This window comes from Trichosurus vulpecula, chromosome 3 (assembly GCF_011100635.1).
Source record: "Trichosurus vulpecula isolate mTriVul1 chromosome 3, mTriVul1.pri, whole genome shotgun sequence".
NCBI lineage: Eukaryota > Metazoa > Chordata > Mammalia > Diprotodontia > Phalangeridae > Trichosurus > Trichosurus vulpecula.
This window is the reverse complement of record NC_050575.1, coordinates 315,924,325-315,942,465: the sequence shown is the minus strand read 5'-3', so window position 1 is coordinate 315,942,465 and position 18,141 is coordinate 315,924,325. Positions and strand designations below refer to the sequence as shown.

General features: G+C 39.1%; 1 protein-coding gene across 3 annotated transcripts in view; it reads right to left on the bottom strand.

Annotated features, from left to right (window-relative positions):
• Window positions 1-778: 778 nt before the first annotated feature.
• The window catches only part of CDS2 (CDP-diacylglycerol synthase 2), a 73,356-nt gene continuing 55,993 nt past the window's right edge, over window positions 779-18,141 (bottom strand). For 2 of the 3 annotated variants that reach the window (XM_036750354.1, XM_036750357.1), the window contains 6 exons: window positions 11,129-11,216; window positions 9,067-9,135; window positions 3,916-4,068; window positions 3,194-3,313; window positions 2,716-2,819; window positions 779-2,401 (listed from right to left, as the gene is read on the bottom strand). In XM_036750354.1, coding sequence (XP_036606249.1) covers window positions 2,260-2,401; window positions 2,716-2,819; window positions 3,194-3,313; window positions 3,916-4,068; window positions 9,067-9,135; window positions 11,129-11,216 — 676 coding nt within the window. In that variant the 3' untranslated portion in view covers window positions 779-2,259. The remainder of the gene's footprint in view (window positions 2,402-2,715; window positions 2,820-3,193; window positions 3,314-3,915; window positions 4,069-9,066; window positions 9,136-11,128; window positions 11,217-18,141) is intronic. The other variant, XM_036750356.1, reaches the window with a different exon arrangement.

Sequence of the window (18,141 nt, the reverse complement as noted above, 5' to 3'; positions counted from 1 at the left end):
TAAATGAGTCTCCATCAGGGAAGGAAAGCCAGCCAATACACCAAATCTGGAATGACTTAAATCTTAATCTCTGACTAGACATATAGTTCTATCATTTTAATGTGAAAGCCAAACATTCATTGTTGATTTTCCCTTAGGGTTTTAGGCTCCGAATCAGTTTATTTGGGGTTGCCAGGAAATAACTCAATAACAAAAGTGACCTTTGGTATTTTATCCCTGCCCAGCCCAAATCAGAGCATTTTAGAGCTAGAAGGAACCTTAGAAATCACCTCCTCCAGGCCTCTCATTTTACAGGTAAAGAAACTGAATCACAGGCAAGCTAAATTATTTTCTACAAATTAGACCACTAGTAAGTGGTAAAGTTAGGACTAGAACACAGATCTTCAGACTCCAAAACCCCCCTTCCACTCCACTAGGCTACCCTCACAAGGAGGTCTTGGTCCTAAAGAAAAAAGAAAAGAGGCAAATGGAACCACCACCAAAATGTACTGATGCGTGTTCTCTCTCTCTCTCTCTCTCTCTCTCTCTCTCTCTCTCTCTCTCTCTCTCACACACACACACACACACACACACACACACACACACACACACACACCCCCAACAAATTTGCTTCTATTCACATACATGAAGGGGTTAAGGCTGTAACTAAGCTCTACTTTCCCCCAGCCAACTTGTCCTTCAGTAAGAGGTTTGGCCTGTACCAAGGCCCAGAGGTTTTGGCCTATTAAGTACAGAAAAGTAACAAAGCTAGTAAAAGAAACAGCTAAACAGAGCAAGGTGCTGAGGAAATTACATCATATTAGATTACACATTTCCATTTTCAACAGAGAAAGCAGATTGCACTGGCACAGTGTGATCTAAACAATCTCCATCAGGCTACCAAGTTCTCTCTCTTCAGAATCACCCCTGGATGTATCTCCAGAGAGGTGGAGAGTTTGTCTCCTCTGTCAATTTCATCCTATACTCGGGGAGAAAAAAAAATGTCACAACTTTTTTTTCCTTTTTTTCCAAAGACCCCTGGGAAAAGACAAAGTAGGTTGACATTAGCAATGTCAGAGACTGATTATGCATTTAACCATCAAGGTATTTAGAACTATACAAAGGTTCTGAAGGACTCAGACTGGGTTTGCAGCAGGATTGCATTTAGATGAGAAACGTAGTAGTTAACAAATAGGTGAATATTCATAGACACCACCAGTGCAACAAGTACAATTTAAGTTAACCAAGTAAAAGATAGAGCAAAGAGCCCATAGGCTAGAAGCCAATCTCCCTACTCTTTGCTCAAAAAAAAAAATTAACAGAAATGATTCAGCAGCATCAAGTCTCCAGCTTAAATACAGCAGACAGACATGAGTGACATGATCCCTGAAGAGTGATAGAACCAGCTATGCTATTCCAGCAAGGGCTTGTGACTAATAATGTGAGAACTCTGTCTAACAGGCCAGGGATGCTCTCCTGTAGACAGGTGAAATACTACTGTGGGGGCATTGCCCCCTACCCCTGGCCTTTTTTTTAAATCACTTTTCATGCTTCATGGTTTCTTGTTTGCTTTTAATTAAAACCAAAAGACATCTTCTAAGGTGAAAATCAAATTATGGTAATGCTCACTCAAAACGGAATTTCTTACATGAAACGTCATCTCGTTAAGATGCTTTTTCAATAAATAAGTATTTGTCAGACACCATGTTTTCCTTCCATAGTAAAAAACAGCTTTGCTTTCCTTCCAGAGTTGGATGCTGGAAATTGTTTGTGGTAAAAAGCTTTCTGTGACTACGAAGTAATTTGGGTTGTGCACAACTTTTAGGCTAGCTAAAAAGGCTGTAGGCAGTGTGCAAAGTTTACTCTCTGGCCTGGCCACCAGCCCATACTTGGCAGCTCTGCTCTCCAAATAGACAGCACAGAGGGCCTGTTAAATTTTAAGGGCTTGGATCCACCAGAATAGCCCTTGGAACAGATGCCCCCGGTGTTATGAGTGTTGTGTTTTATTTTGTTTAAACCCACATAGGTTTAATTCCTGTGATTTCTTTCCAACTCAAAGCTCTGATTTATGCACTTGGTCACATCATATAAGTACACATATACAGTATATGTGTACATATAGATAGATATTTGTTCTTTAAAACCCACAGCACAAGAAAAAAATCTACAAAAAAAGGAAAACAGTGAAATGAGGTCTTATAATGGTCTTAAAAATCACACAAGCTGGGATTGACTTGAAGACTTGCCCTAGAGCTCAGTTCTGATCCCACTGTCCTCTTTCTAGGTTGCCCCTTGGTCTTCAGCGCTGGCGGTCAACATCCCCTTGTCAATAAGGTGAGCCTTTAATGTGTTGAAGATGTGAAGCTGCTGGTCTGGACGCAAAGTCAAAAACTGCTGAATCAGCTTGCTTGGGTTAGGCCCCCTGAAAGAAAAATAGAAAAAAAAGAAATTAAATCAGGGTCAAAGGTACTTTTGTAAGCTGATTATGCCCAATAGCTTATTGTTTCTTGCACCAAATATGCCTTGCAATAAATTCAATACTCATCACACAAATAGCATGGGAGCACAATAGCATGGTGAATCCCAAAATTCATTATATTTGGCTACAGGACATGTTTTTGTGTTTACAGTTGAATGAGGAAATATCTGACCTCCTAAAAACTCAATGCTGCAAGAGCAGACGAGACAACCAAATTCAAAGAACTTTGATTGGATGCAGGAGGAAAGCTGTGTTACCTGATAAAACTGGCAATGTAGACATTAACAAAAGTAGCCATCAGGTACTGGCAGTCGAAGCGGTCCATAATACCTCCATGGCCAGGGATGGTGTTGGCAAAATCCTACCAGAGTTAAGGAGAGAATCTGTCAATCTAAACTCAACACAGTAATCACAGACCCATCTAAAAGTCCTAATCATATGCCCAACTAGTCCCCAATACGGAAAAAACTAAGCATTTGTCCTCATCCCTAGCAGACAGCAAATATAAACGACAGATGGACAGAATGTGGCTTGTGGAAAAGGAACTTTTAAAAATACAGAGAAATTAGGTGGCCAGCCACAAAACTCTATTTTCTGAACAATGGTAAGCTTACTTTGAATGATCTCAGTTAAATTCAACATACGTAATATGAGGGCCAAATGAATTCAGAAAGCCTGACTGGCCTCATCTTTGGGGAGAGGAAAGATGGAAAAAGTAAGGGGAGATTTTCCTACCTTGATTTTAAAGGCCCGTTTGAATCCACTTGCAAAAAAACCTCCAAAGGGGCCAATGAGGGAGGCAAAGGTGGAGAGAGCAATGCTGTGGATCTGGAAAGGATACATCCGGACTGTTTTCTGCAAAGGACAGAGCAAAAAATAAAAGTTGAGGTTGCCTTCCATTTTATTTCTTTGATAACATTCCTAAAAGAAATTAACTTTGTCAGGTCTGCAGTTTCTCTCAATGTGTAAAGTTCACAAACAAACAAAAAACACACAATACAACAAAAATAAAATCCTGAAACTGTTTCTTGGAATTTTTTTCTTTTGTAAGAGAAATAAACATACTTGGCCTAGTTTTGCTTCAAACATTAAAGACCTAGAGCAAGGAGTAACCATTAATTGGGAATTACTAAAAGATTATTTCTTGACATAAACTGACAAATAGTCCCAAGGTGACTTTTTATTCCTCAGCTACCGGACTTCCAAAATTTGATTCAAAAACTATCTTAAGTGCCTACTGCATGTAAGACACTTCCATATCACTTTAAATAATTAGAGTGGGAATAGTAGAGAGAGAAATTTACCCTCACTTTGAACCTGCCCTGACTCTATAGCTAGTTTGGTTTGGCATCTTCATACCTTTTGGAAAATTTTTGTGGAGAAGACCCTTACTTTTAGTCTGAACAAATACATGACCTTAGCTGGGCCTGATTCATGCCAAGTTACAAGGTACACACCCAGCCAATGATGGACTGAATCACCAAAGGGATGTTGTATTCCTGAAGTCTGAAGAGATCTGAGGGCTCACAATCCACAGTGAAGCTGTTGGTGTCACTGTTGAACTCCACAGGGCAGATGAAGCATCTGTATCCAGACATTAAATAGGAGAGCTATTTGGAGAGAAAAAGAACACCAGGTTAATGACAGATATAACAATTTTTCTTTCCTCTAGGCTTCCAAAGTCACTCCCCAAAATACGCACACACCTCCACACTCTCCTCGTAGCACAGCTGTTCTCACTCATCCATCTAGTCAAGTCTGTGTACAAGAAGGGCCTCCCCGCCTCCTCTCCACATCCAACCAGTCCTTTAGGGACTACCTCAAGTTTTTCCTCCTCTGGAAAACATCCCTGGTGACTTCAGTTTATACTGACCTTGTAAGACACTCACTACCCACGACACACATCTTGTCATCTCAAACAGACAGAAGCTACGTCCTCATCTTCGGTAACCTCCCTAACACTGCCGCTGCTGGGTATAGCACAGGGGTGGCACTAAGTGCTTGTTGAAAAGGGCATCCAGCCCCCAAATGAAAACAAAAGGTCACAGAGTTAGAGCTCAAAGGAAGCTCAGAGACCCTCTAGTCTAAAAATCTCACTTCGCAAATAGGAAACTGAGGCACAGAAAAGTTAAGTGATGTCCTGAGTTCCCACAGAGAGTAAAGGGCAGAGGTGGAATCTAAACTAGTTCCTCCAATTTCCAATCCGTTAATCTGTCCACCAGACCAGGACACCTCTCATGACCAGGACCTAAAAGAATTCAACAACAGTGGCAACAACAGGTCTTGTTTTCACACAGAATCCTTCATCCCAATAAACATGGTGTTCACACACGCTGAACAAAGGGAAGGGGGGAAGGAGAGAGAAGAAGGAAGGAAGGAGAGTAGGAAAAAGGAAGGAGATGGGTAAGGAAAAGGAGAAGGGAGGGAAAGAAAGGGGAAGAGAAAGGAGCAAAGGTAGGTTCTGTTATTATCCCTGTTTTACAGTTGAGGAAACTGAGGCAGACAGAGGTTAAATGATCTGCCCAGAGTTACACAGCTAAAAGTGTCTGAGGTTGAATAAGAATTTAGGTCAAGTCGTCCTGCCCCAGGCCAGCGCTCTATCACTGTGCCACCCCATGCTTTAGGATCAAAGCTTCCCTTCTGTATCTCTCAGAGGATACTCTCAGATTATATACAACAGAATGTTTCTTGATCTTAAGGGCTGCTTTAAGACTCTATAACGTCATCAGTATAGATACTCCCTCCAGGAATGCAGATGGTCACTCTGCTTTGTCTTGAGAGATGGCCTTCCTGAATTGCTTCAGCAAAAAGAATTCATCACCTGGAGGCCAACCATTTGGGATAACCTCGTTATACTTTGTGAAGTTGATTCTTTAAGCTAGTGGTCTCCAAACTTTTTTCAACTGAACACCTTTACAAACAAAAATTGTTTTGAGTACACATCCCATATACGTGCATTTTTACTTATTATAAGATATATGTACTACTTTACTCATAATTATGGCCATAAACACACATAAAACAGACATTAAACAGATGAAATCATCATGAAGCAAATAGGGAACCAATGGAGTTTTAACAGGGGAGTGACAGTCAGACTTGCACTTTAGGAAAATAACTTTGGCATCTGTGTGGATGATGAACTGAGAAGGAGAAGAGACCTGAGGCAGGAAGACCAATTAGGAGACCACTGCAATAATCCATGTGAGAAATAACAGGGGCCTGAACTAAGGTGGTAACTGTGTGAGTAGCGAGGAGACAGATGCAAGGGATACTGGCTATAGGTAGAAATGACAAGACCTGCTTGGATAGATGTGAAAGTCAGAAGTCCAGGATGACAGGCTGTGAACCTGGGTGACTAGAAGGACTTTGGTGTCCTTAACAGAAATAAGGAAGTCTGGAGGAAAGACAGGTTTGGAGGGAAAGCTAATGTAATGAAATCTGTAGATCATAACCTAAGCATCCCTGTTCATCCCACACAAAATGGAAGGGGTAAGGAGAATGATCTTATTCTCTAACATGCAAGGTCACCTCCACAACATGATAAAGTACTGAAGGAGGCTTTAATAGAGGGGCAGGCCACTTAAGTTCCCTCCAAAACACTTACTATCTGGACAAGAAAGCTACCTGCTAAGCCTATGTTCTGAGAAATGCTGTCTGTAGACAGTGATCCAGTGAACCTGATTAACCCCTGGTCTACCTGAAGGAGTGTCATGAGGCAGGTAATACTTCGCTGCCCATAAGGACATGATCTCAGAAACTTGAAAAAATTCTTCTCTCTCTAAAAAAATCAGGAGAAAAACCAGTTCTAAAAATCAAACGTGTTAGTCAGTCAGTAAACGTTCATCAAGCACATACTATGTGCTAGGCATGGTGCTAGAGATACAATGCAAAGCAAAAGATAGTGACAGTTCTCATTCTCAAGGAGCTCACATTCTAATGGGGAATATAACATGTAAACAAATAAGTATAAACTAGCTATATAAATTGGGAATAATCAACAGAGAGAAGGTACTAAAATTAAGTAGGATCAGGAAAGGTTTCCTGTATAAGGTGAGACTTTAGCAGGGACTTGAAGGCAGCCATGGGAGCACGAGAAGGGAGAGCATTCCAGGCATGTGGAAGAACCAGTGAGAATGTCCACGGTAGGAGAAAGAAGATCTTTTTTAAAGAACAGCAAGGATGCCAGCCTCACTGGATAGCAGGACACAGAACGGCAAGGAAGGTGGAAAAGAAAGGTAGGATGGGGCTAAGTTGTAAAGAGTTCTGAATGCCAAACAGATGATTTTACATCTGATCTTAGAAAATGATGCAGAACCACTGGTGCTTACTGAATTGTGTATGTGTGTGTGTGTTGTGTGTATGTGTGTATATGTGTGTTGATATGTTGTGTGTATGTGTGTTGTATGTGTCTTGTATGTGTGTTGTGCGTGGTGTAACATGATCAGACCTGTACTTTAGGAAGATTACTTTAACAGCTGAGGATGGACTGGAATGGGGAGAGTACTTGTGGCAAGCACATAAGGGGATGAGTCAGCACCAGAGTGGTGGCAATGTCAGAGGAGAGAAGAGGGCATATTTGAGAGATGTTGCTTAGATAAAACTGACAGGCCTTAATAACAGATTGGACATGGTGAGTAAGAGAGAGGAGTTAAGGATGATACCTAGGCTGTGAGCCTGGGGGACTGAGAGCATAGTGTAACCCTCTGAAATAACAGGAAAATCAAGAAGGGAGAGCTTGGGGGTGGGAGGGAATAACGAATTCTGTTTTGGACACGTCAAGTTTAAGATGTATAGGGGATATCCAGTTCAAGATGTCCAATAGGAAGTTGGAGATATAAGACTAGAGGTCAGGGCTGGATAAGTAGATTTGACATTCATTAGCACCAAGATGAGAACTGCATCCATGGGAGCTGATGAGATCTAAGGTCTAGGCAACAAGATGAACTAGAAGTCTTAACACAAAGTGGCAAATTGAACCTCACAGTTGCCACTGAGATCGGGATGCTATCCATACCCTGAATGTGGCTTTTAAGGGGACATGGTGGATAAAGCAATGGGCAAGCAGTCAAGCAGACCAGAGTTCAGATCTTGCCTCACATACTGACTAGTTTTATGGCCCCGGGCAGATCAGCTCGCCTCCCTCTGCTTCGGTTTCCTCTTATTTAAATGGGAATAATAATAGTTATTATCTGTTTCTTTCCCTGCCTTGAAATGTGTCAGTGCCCCTAGGAGTTCACAGGCTGACAGGCTGGTGGGCTTAAACCGAGCAGGGAGGAGCGGGGGCTTCTCGGTAACAAAGCACCAGGTGCTGCTTCACGCTTGACTTTGTCTCAGTTACTGAAATGTCTACTAAGGTCCTCATCTAATACCACATGAACTCACATACAACTTCTGGTCTGAAAGAGTAGATGACCTACAGCTCTGGATAGAACGTCTATACCAGGAGTTCCCTACACTGATGAAATTTCTCTCTCTCTCTCTGACACACACACACACACACACACACACACACACACACACACGCTCGTGTATGCACACAAACAAGGTAATACTATTGTGTGTGTGGGTTCATCATAATTACTGACTTAAGAGGGGGATTTAGAGTTGCCCCTAACAGATGGAATCTTCCCTACTTGGGGACATTTTGGGGGTACACTCCTCCCAACCGTGGGAGTTTGGTCAAGGTATTTCTGAGAAGTGGAACCTTGCTCATTAAGAGGTTAAATACAGAAATACAGGCTATGGAATGCATTTTTACATAGGGCCAGCAGAGGGCAACATTGGGATACTCCCACCTACCTATGCCACAATCTCCCCATCCACTCCTTTTTAATAACTCAGCACACCCACATATTCCTCCCCCAAATCCTCCTCCCTTTCAAAAAGCTGACTACCTAAGGATGTAGATTGCTTTGCCTGGTCACAAGAAGGTTGGGGCAAAGAATTTAAGGAGGTAAGGAAATATGCCACACTCAGGAGCAGGAAAGTAGAACACAAAAGAAAATGCTCAGTGCCTACGCTATGAGTCATTAGGAGTTGGTGACTGTAGGAGCTCTTTCAATGTCTTAAAGTACTGACATTGTGGCAATGGGATGTGACAACTGTCACCTTAAAAGAAAACTCGAATGGATCCCCAGGTCCTCTCGTTCTTTAGCCAACTGCTTCCCAGCTGGTCCCTGCTAATTCAATGACACAGACTCAGGCAGCTACAAAGTTGAGAAATGTTTCATAAATCGATTTGCCTGCAAAATGTAAAATTGAAAGACAGACAAAGGATTCATATTTATACAATGTCTTAGGGTTTGCAAATTACTTTGAATACTTTATCTCATTTGATCTTTACAACAACCCTATCAAATGAATGCTGTAATTATCTCCATTTTAGAGATGGATAGGTAAGCAAACATCAGAGGGAAGAATCAAACATTTTGGCCTTCCTGACTCTCAGTCCATCTCTCTCTCCGCCACACACCTCTGAACCTGGAGGTGAACACTCACTACCTCTCCCACTTCACTGACACTCACACGCTCATGGATCACCAACCACGTAACTGGCAATAATTTAACAACAAACATTTTCACACTTGGGATTGTCAACAACCTACCAGAAGCCCAAACACCACAGTGGCAAAGAATCCTCCAATGAAGCCTTCCCATGTCTTCTTTGGAGAAAGCTGTGGGAAGGAAAAAAAAAAAAACAAGAGTGTAGAATTTGATTGACATCATTATTTGTTATCCTGCATGTATCCTACCATAAGCTTGATTTCTTCTACACCTTTAATTAATCCTTTTCCAAAGGCTGCTTCCTCTTCATTTAAACATGTGCTCAGAAATCCCTTGTTCCTACTAGCCTCTTAACCTACCATCTGGTTTCTTTACTCCCTCCCGTCCTCCCCCCCTCGCCCCCACTTTAATGTCAAATTTCTACAAAGAAAAGTGCTTACATTTTGTTATTGCCCACTCAAACTGCCGTAATCTGGCTTCTGTCCCCCTCACACTAGAGAAACTGCTTCGAGGGCACTAACTCCTAATTAACCAACCCAATGGTCTTTTCTCAGTCCCATATCACCTAACGCTGTGGGCTTCCCTTGGCACATTCTCTTTTCCCTTGGTTTCTATAACACTGTTTTCATAGCTCCCCCACCTCTGTGACCATCCAGCTCTTCACTAGCTCCTTAACCCTTGCTATTTTTAAATGGAAATGTGTTCAACTAGGGCTCTGTCCTCGGCCCTCCTCTCCTTTCTCTATATACCACCTCCCTGGACAATTTCATCCACTGAAGGATGAAAGCACCTCTGCAGATAACTCAGAAAGCTTTCTCTAGTTCTCATGAAATCTCTTCTGAGCTCCAAACAGATACATAACATAGATTAAAAATGTCACATCATGAATTAGAGTGACAAGGAAATACCTTTCACAACTACGAACAGAGGAAGAATTCATGACCAAAAAAAGGATAAAGAAGATATCAAAAGATAAAATGGACAATTTTGATTACACAAAATTAAAACATTTTTACACAAACACAACTAATGCAGTTTAAATTAGAAAAGAAACAGTTAACTAGGAAAAATTCTTTATATAACTTCTGTAATAAAAGTCTGATACTAATACATGTGTGTATATGTGTATACATTTAATATTCACGGCAGTATTTTAATTTAAGAATGAGAGCTGTTCCCCTTTAGATAAACGGCCAAATGGTATGAGTTCTCAAAGGAGGAAATCTAAGCTATTGACCACCATATGAAAAAATGCTCCTAAACCATTAATAATTAGAGAGACATGAAATGAAAACAATTCTAAGGTTCTACCTCATGCCTGTAAAATTGGCAAAGATGACAAAAAAGGAAAGAGAGGCGAGAGAGCTGCCTGAAAAAAATATACACTAATGCACAATGGAGAAGCTATGGATTGGTCCAACTACTCTGGAAAACAATTTGGAACTATGCCCCTAAAGCTATCCTTCAGCACCAATCCTAGATCTATACCCTAAAGGGATCAAAGAAGACAAGGACTCATATGTACAAAAACATTCATATAAGCATTTTTCATGGTAAAAAAAACCCCTGCAAACTAAGGCCATACCCATCAACTGGGGAATAGATTAAAAAAATCTATGGTATGTGAATGGAAGAGAATATTGTAATGTCGTAGAAAAAAAATTATAAAAGGGAAGATTTCCAAGAAGCTTGGGAAAATTTGTATGAGTGAAACAAACAGAACCAAAAGAACAATTTATACAATAACAGCAATTTTTTAAATTAAAGGATTGGAATAAATGTGATTTTATAATGCCCCTTTCAGCTTAGGAAAAAAAGTGAAAGAGGATCACACTGAAATATTTTTTTAAACACAAAGGAGAGAACAGAAGGAAACAAAGACAAGCAAGTAACATGCAAAAGTTACATGTTAAATTTATTATATTTTTAACAGGAAAAAGGAGGTTGTATATAATATAGATTCACAGTTTCATGCACAATTCTCTTTTTCCATTCTACTTTGTACTTTATATGGAAATGCTAATGTTATTTAGTCTTTGCTAAGTTCAGAATAAAAAAACAGATTTTAAAAAATCAATTAGGTTTCTCTCTGTCTCCCAACACAACTTTTTCCCACTGAAAGAACTGCCCTGTGATATTTCATGTCAAGGAAAATTCTCTCACCTTGATGAGTGGGGTCCGACCAAAGAAAAAGCCAAACATATAGGCCATGATGTCATTACAGATCACACATGAAATGGGGACAATAAACCTAGGAGGAATTAAAAAAGGAGGGAAGCCAGAAGCATTATTAACAAGCTGTCAAGACTATTTAAGTATATACAACTCTAACATTTGTTTTTAAAGAATATCTTTAAAGGTGGCCCTGGCCATCTCAGTTCTGATGCTCTCTCCTCCCATCTGTCCCACCCAGCAACAAGTGTCATCTCTGATGTCTGCAGCATCCCCTCATGAGCATCACCAGTGTGACCATAATGGAACAACACTAACCTGAGACACCTTCACACTGTAAGAATCTATAAATTCACAGCTATGTATACTCTTTCCATTAACACAGATCAAAACTATTCTGTAACTTATCAAACAGTCTGTGAGGTCTGCTGTGATTAGAAAAAAATCCGTCATCTTGGGCCAGGAATAAGCCTCTCCAAACTAACCTGGGTCTCAGATGAAAAGCCATGATGGCACTTGAACTCTGAGCCTCTCTGACTTGAAAGGAACTCCTTCAGTTTGTGTTGCTAACATGAACAAGGTCCTCCTCCATGACATGAGGCGGCCTTTTGGGGACTGAAACATACACACCTTTTAAAAGCTCAATTGCCAAGGCACTAGCTCAGAAGTGGGACAAACGTTCAGAAAAGTATTCTTGTTCCTTATTCTAAAACTCTCATTAATTTTTCCAAACCTTGGTGATCATGCCTTGTCAAGCCCAACTCTGGATTATTCCTACCATCTGCCTCTTCCATTAATATCGACATGATGCTGAACTGAGCTAGAAGAAATCATGAAACTGTGCTGACTGGTCTGATTACAAATTATGGCAGCTAATCTCCACTGGACCCTCAGTGCAGCAGGGCAAACATTCTATTCCTCTCTAATTGATTCTTTACCTCACTCTTCTCAGCAGATGTCTCAAACCTTCTGTTCTCCCCTTAAGCCTGTCCCTACCCAACTTCTCAGCTGAGAACCTCGACTCACACTTTGAGCCCATTCCCCAAGAGCTCCCCTTCTCCCCTCCTTACCTCACATCCTTCAGATGCTTTTCTCCACCAAAGTACACTTCTCCACACATAGCCTTGAACCCATTCCCTCTCCTCACTTCTTCAGCAAATTGCAACTACCATCATCCCAAAGCTCTAAACTTATCTTTAATCTCTCCCTAGCTACTGTCTCCTCTGCTGCCTAAAAATATGCTTCTATCCTTTAAAAATGTCTCCTCGGTCCCTTAAAAACCCTCATTGATCCCACCATCCTTGCTAGCTACTGTCTTCTACTTTTCCTCACCTCTACAGCTAAACTACTTGGGAAAGCTATCTACAACTGCTACCTCACCTTCCTCTCCCCTCACTCTGGCTTCAAACTTCATTATTCAACTGAAACTGCCATCTCCACAACTGCCAATGATCTCTTAATTGCCAAATTTGTTAGCCTTTCTTCAGTCCTCATTCTTTTTGACCTCTCTGCAGTCTTTGACACTATTTACCATCCTCTGCTCCTGGACACCCTCTCCTCTCTGGGTTTTTAATGATACTATTCTCTCTTGTTTCTCCTCTTAACGCAAGGCCTCCTTCTCTTTTCACTCCATCCTAACTCATTTGGGGATCTCATCAGCTCCCCATGAGCTCAATTAGCATCTCTAAATCGATAATTCCCAGCTTCTGCTGATCTACAGTCACACATTTCCAACCACCTCTTGGACATCTCAAACTTAACATGTCCAAAAGGAAACTTACTATCTTTCCCCCAAAACCCTCCCTCCTTCTCAACTTCCCTATTATTGTTAAGAACATCATCATCATCCACCCAGTCTATCAGGCCTGCAATCTTCATGTCATCCACGTCTCCTTACCCTCACCCCACATATCCATTGCAAAATTTTGTTTCTATCTTTATACCATCTCTCATATGTCTTCTTCTCTCTAATCATACAACCATAATCCATCACTTTTCAACTGGCCTAACGCAATAAACTTCTTTTAAAACAAGTTTTTATTGATATCTTTTGTTTCTTACATCATCATAGTTATCCCAAGTATCTCTATCCCCACCCCCGTCCAGCGTCATCTCATATGACAAAGAGTATTTTTTAGAAAGGAAAACAAATCAGCACAACTAATCAATACATTGAAAAAGTCAAAAAACATGTGAGATGTATAACACCTATGGACCTCTCACCTTCACCACGTGGCAAACTGGTGGTGTCCTCTCACATCTCTTTATTTAAGTCCCATTTGATGTTTGTAATTTTGTTACATTTGCTTTTGATTTTTTGGTGTACAATTGTTCTTTCCGTTTACATTGCGGTAGTTGCTTTGTATATTGTTTTTATTTCAGTCTTCACCCAGATCTGCCCATGTTTCTCTGCAGTCATCACACATCATTTCTTAGAACATAATATTATATTACACTTATATACCATAATTTGTCCCCAGTTGATGGGCACCTACTCTGTTTACAATTCTTGTTGCTGTTCAGTCATCTCAGTCATGTCCAACTCTCCATGACCCCATTTAGGGTCTTCTTGGCAAATATACTTAAATGGTTTGCCATTCCCTTCTCCAGCTCATTTTACAGATGAGGAAACTGAGGCAAACAGGTTAAGTGACTTGCCCAGGGTCACACAGCTAGTAAGTGTCTGAGGCCAGATTTGAACTCAGGAAGATAAGTCTTCCTGACTTCAGGGTCAGCACTCTATCCACTATACCACCTAGTTGCCCTTACAATTTTCAGCTATTACAAAAAGTGCTGCTGTAAATACTTTGGAGTATATGAGGATTTTTTTTTTTAAATTAGATTTATTTTTAGTTTACAACACTTAGTTTTACATGTTCTTCAGTTTCAAATTTTTTTCCCTTCCCTCTCCTCCCCTCCCCAAGACGGCATGCAGTCTGATATAGATTCTACATAAACCTTCACATTAAACTTATTTACACAACAGTCAAGTTGCAAAGAAGAATTATGACCAATGGAATGAATCATGAGAGAGAAGAAACAAAACCAAAAATAAGAGGAAAGGAAAAAAAAAGAGAGAGCAAATAGTTTGCCTCAATCTGCATTCAGACTCCACAGTTCTCTCTCTGGATGTGGACAGCTTTTTCCATCATGAGTCCTTTGGAGCTGTCTTTGAGTCTCGTATTGCTGAGGAGAGCCAAGTCTATCAAAGTTAGTCATCACAGAATCAGTATGTCTGTGGTTGTGTATAATGTTTTCCTGGTTCTGCTCCTCTCATTCAGCATCAGATCATACAGGTCTTTCCAGGTTATTATGAAGTCCATATCTTCCCCATTTCTTATAGCACAATAGTATTCCATTACCTTCATATACCACAACTTGTTCAGCCATTCCCCAATTGATGGGCATCCCCTTGATTTCCAATTCTTTGCCACCACAAAAAGAGCTGCTATAAATGTTTTTGTTCATACAGGTCCCTTTCCCACTTGTGTGATCTCTTTGGGATATAGCCCTAGGAGTAGTATTGCTGGGTCAAAGGGTATGCACATTTTTATAGCCCTTTGGACATAGATCCAAATTGCTCTACAAAATGGCTGGATCTGTTCACACCTCCACCAACAATGTATTAATGCTCCAATTTTCCCAGGGGACTTTTTATTGAGGGCTGCCTTGGAATATAAGCCCAGTAATGAAGTCTCTGGTTCAAAGAGTATGGATATTTTAGTTACTTTATTTGCTTTACAGATCCAACAAGTTATTTGGTGTCTATTATTCCACAACCCCTCCAATATTGACTGCTGTCATTTTTGCCAATTTGCAGGGTGAAAGGTGGAAGTTCAAGAGAGTTCTGATTTGCATCTCTTACTATTAGTGATTTAGAGCAGGGCTTCTTAAACTTTTCCCACTCAGGACCCCTTCAGCACTTCTTAAACTATGGGTCATGATCCCATAAGGGTCTAAGTAAGAAGTGCTGAATTTTAGAGCATTCTTTCATGTGGCTGTATATACTTTGCAATTCTTCTTTTAAGAATTGTTTTCATTTCCAATGACCACTTATCTATTGGGGAATGGCTATGAGAGAGAACACAGATGTTGTATATATGTGCATATATATATATACATATATACATGCATATGTTGTTTATATATCTTAGATACCAAACCTTTATCAAAGAAATTTGATACAAACATTTTTTCCCATTTGATCACTACATTTCTTATCCTTGGCACATTAATTTTGTCTGTGAAGAAGCTTTTTTAATTTCAAGTAATCAAAGCCATCTATTTTATCTTTTATTTGGTTAAGAATACATCTACTCATAGCTGTGAAGATGTATGATCTGTTTCTCTTCCAATTTTTTATAGTATAATCTTTAATATTAAGGACACATATCTAATTATAATGTATTGTAGACTTTGGTATAAGGTATTGGTCTAAGTCTAATTTCTGCCAGATTATTTTCCAGTTTTTCTAGTAGTTTTTTTTAATCAAATAATGAGTTTTGTCCTAGGTCATTTATGTTTTCCACTTTATCAAACAAAAGGTTATTGAGTTCTGTTGTTTCTAAATCTCCTTTTTCAAGTCCATATCACTAATCTATTTTTTAACCAATACCAAATGGTTTGGTGAGTACTGCTTTATAATATAGTCTGAGGTCTGGAAATGCTATTTTCCCTTCCTTTTTACTTCTTTTCATCATTTCCCTTGATGTTCTAGCTATTTGTTTCTCCAAACGAATTTTATTATTGTTTTGTCAAGTTCTATAAAGTATCCCCTTGGTAATTTGATTAGTATAACATTAAAAAGTTTAAATTAATTTGGTAGTATTGTCATTTTTATTGCACTGGCACAGTCTAGCCATGAGCACCGAATATTCCTCTTGCCATTTAAGTTGTTCTTTATTTAAGGAGCACTTTTTCAGTGAATCTATACAAGTTTTTTGTTTGCTTTGGGAGGTTGATCCTCAGATATTTTACACATTTTGTAGTTATTTAGAAGGGTATTTCCCTTTCTGTTGCTGTTCTTTTTGTGTTTTGTTATCATTATATAGAAATACTGTGGGTTTTTGAGGATTTATTTTACAGCCTGAAACTTTGCTGAAGCTATTAACTGTCCTAATTAGTATTTTTGCTGATTCCCTGGGACTTTCCAAATCAACAACCATATCATCAGCCAAAAGGAATTGTTTTATCACCTCTTTACCGATCTACATTGCCTTTAATTTCTTTCTTTTGTCCTACTTCTTGGCCAACATTTCCACTATATTAAATAGTGGAAAGAGACGGCATCCTTGCTTCACTTCCATATTTACTGCAAAAGGTTCTAGTGTATCTCTATTACATATGATGCTTGCTTTTGGCTCTAAATCTTTTTTTGTGATATTTTTAAAAAGCCTCTCTATATCTATACTTTGTCAGGTTTTTAGCATAAAGGAATGTTGTACTTTGTCAAAGGCCTTTTCTGTATCTACTGAGATGACCATTTGTTTTTGGGTATTTTGACTTTTAATACGATAATATTGTTTTCTCAATGCTGAACCATCCTTGAATCCCTTATATAAATCCTACTTGGTCATAATGAATGATTTTTTTATTATTATAGTCTATTTGACAGGATTTTGTTTAAAACTTTGAGTCAACATTTACAAACGATACTAGCCTATAGTTTTTTTCTGTGTTTTATATTTCCCTGGTTTACATATTAGAATTACAATTTTCTCATAAAATTAATTTGGTAAGGTGCTTTCTCAATTTTTAAATTTGTTTAGTATGGGTACTAAGTGATCTTTAGAAAGTTTGACAGAATTCTATGAACCCATAAGGATAGTTATTTTTTTTTCTTTGCTAGTTCCTTTACAGCTAGATCTATTTCGTTTTCTAAGACTGGGTTATTTCAGAGCTCTATCTGGTCTTCTGATAGTTTGGGTATTTTATATTTTTGAAGAAATTCCCCTGTTTCTTTTGTATTCTGTTTTGTTAGCATGTTTCTATAACGTGTTCTGATTATTCTTTTTATTTCTTCTGGTTTTGCTGTCATTTCATCTTGCTTATTTGCTATCTTATTAAATTGATTTTCTGCTCTCTTGTTTTTAATCAGATTAATTCACAGTATCTTTGTGACCTAGTACACAGACAATTTCTGCAAAAATTCCACACGTTGCTAAGAAATATGCATGCTCTTTTTGTGTCCCATTTAGGAGAATCAAATAGATTTTTTACCTTAAGTTACTCAGTTCACTTTCTTAACTTAAACTTAACCAAAACTGAAAAGCGGATATTGAAATCTCCTGTCACTATTATGTTACTCTCTATATCGTCTTGTAGCTCAGATGCTTCCTTTTTGAATTTGGATGCTAAGACATTTGGAACACAAAGATTTAATATTGATATTGGTTTGTTGTCTGTGGTTCTATAGCTTCCTTGTTTATCCCTTCTTATTTTTTGAATACTTGGTTTTTGCTTTGTCAGATAGCATAATTGCAATTCCTACTTTTTTGGATTCACTTGATGCATGATAAAAAAAAATCCGTCCTCTCAGCTTCGCTTTGTGTATGTTTTTGTATTTTAAATGTGTTTCTTATAAGAAACTGTAGGGTTTTCTTTTCTAATTTGTCACTTTTTCATTTAATTGGCTTAATCCATTCACATTTAAGATTATGAGAGGTTTTTTTCCTTCCCTCTGTCTCTAATACTGTTGTTGTTTTTCCCCAAGTTAGGATATTTTCCCCTCTTCCGCCGCAAACACAGTACTATGTTCTTTCAGTTACCCTTAATATCTTCCAAGGTGACTCTGTTCTCACTGGCTCTCTTCTCCTCGACCCTGATCCCTTTATTTCTTATCCCTTTCCCTTTGCAGTTTTATTAGTTCCTTTTTCTCTTCTGCTTTTATCTAATTATGTAATTCTTTCCCCTTATATTTCCTCTCCATCAATAGATTCCTCCTTTCTCTCCCTCTCTTCAACTAGTCCTAGTCATTAGTTTCTTTAAATTTCATTTTTGCCCCC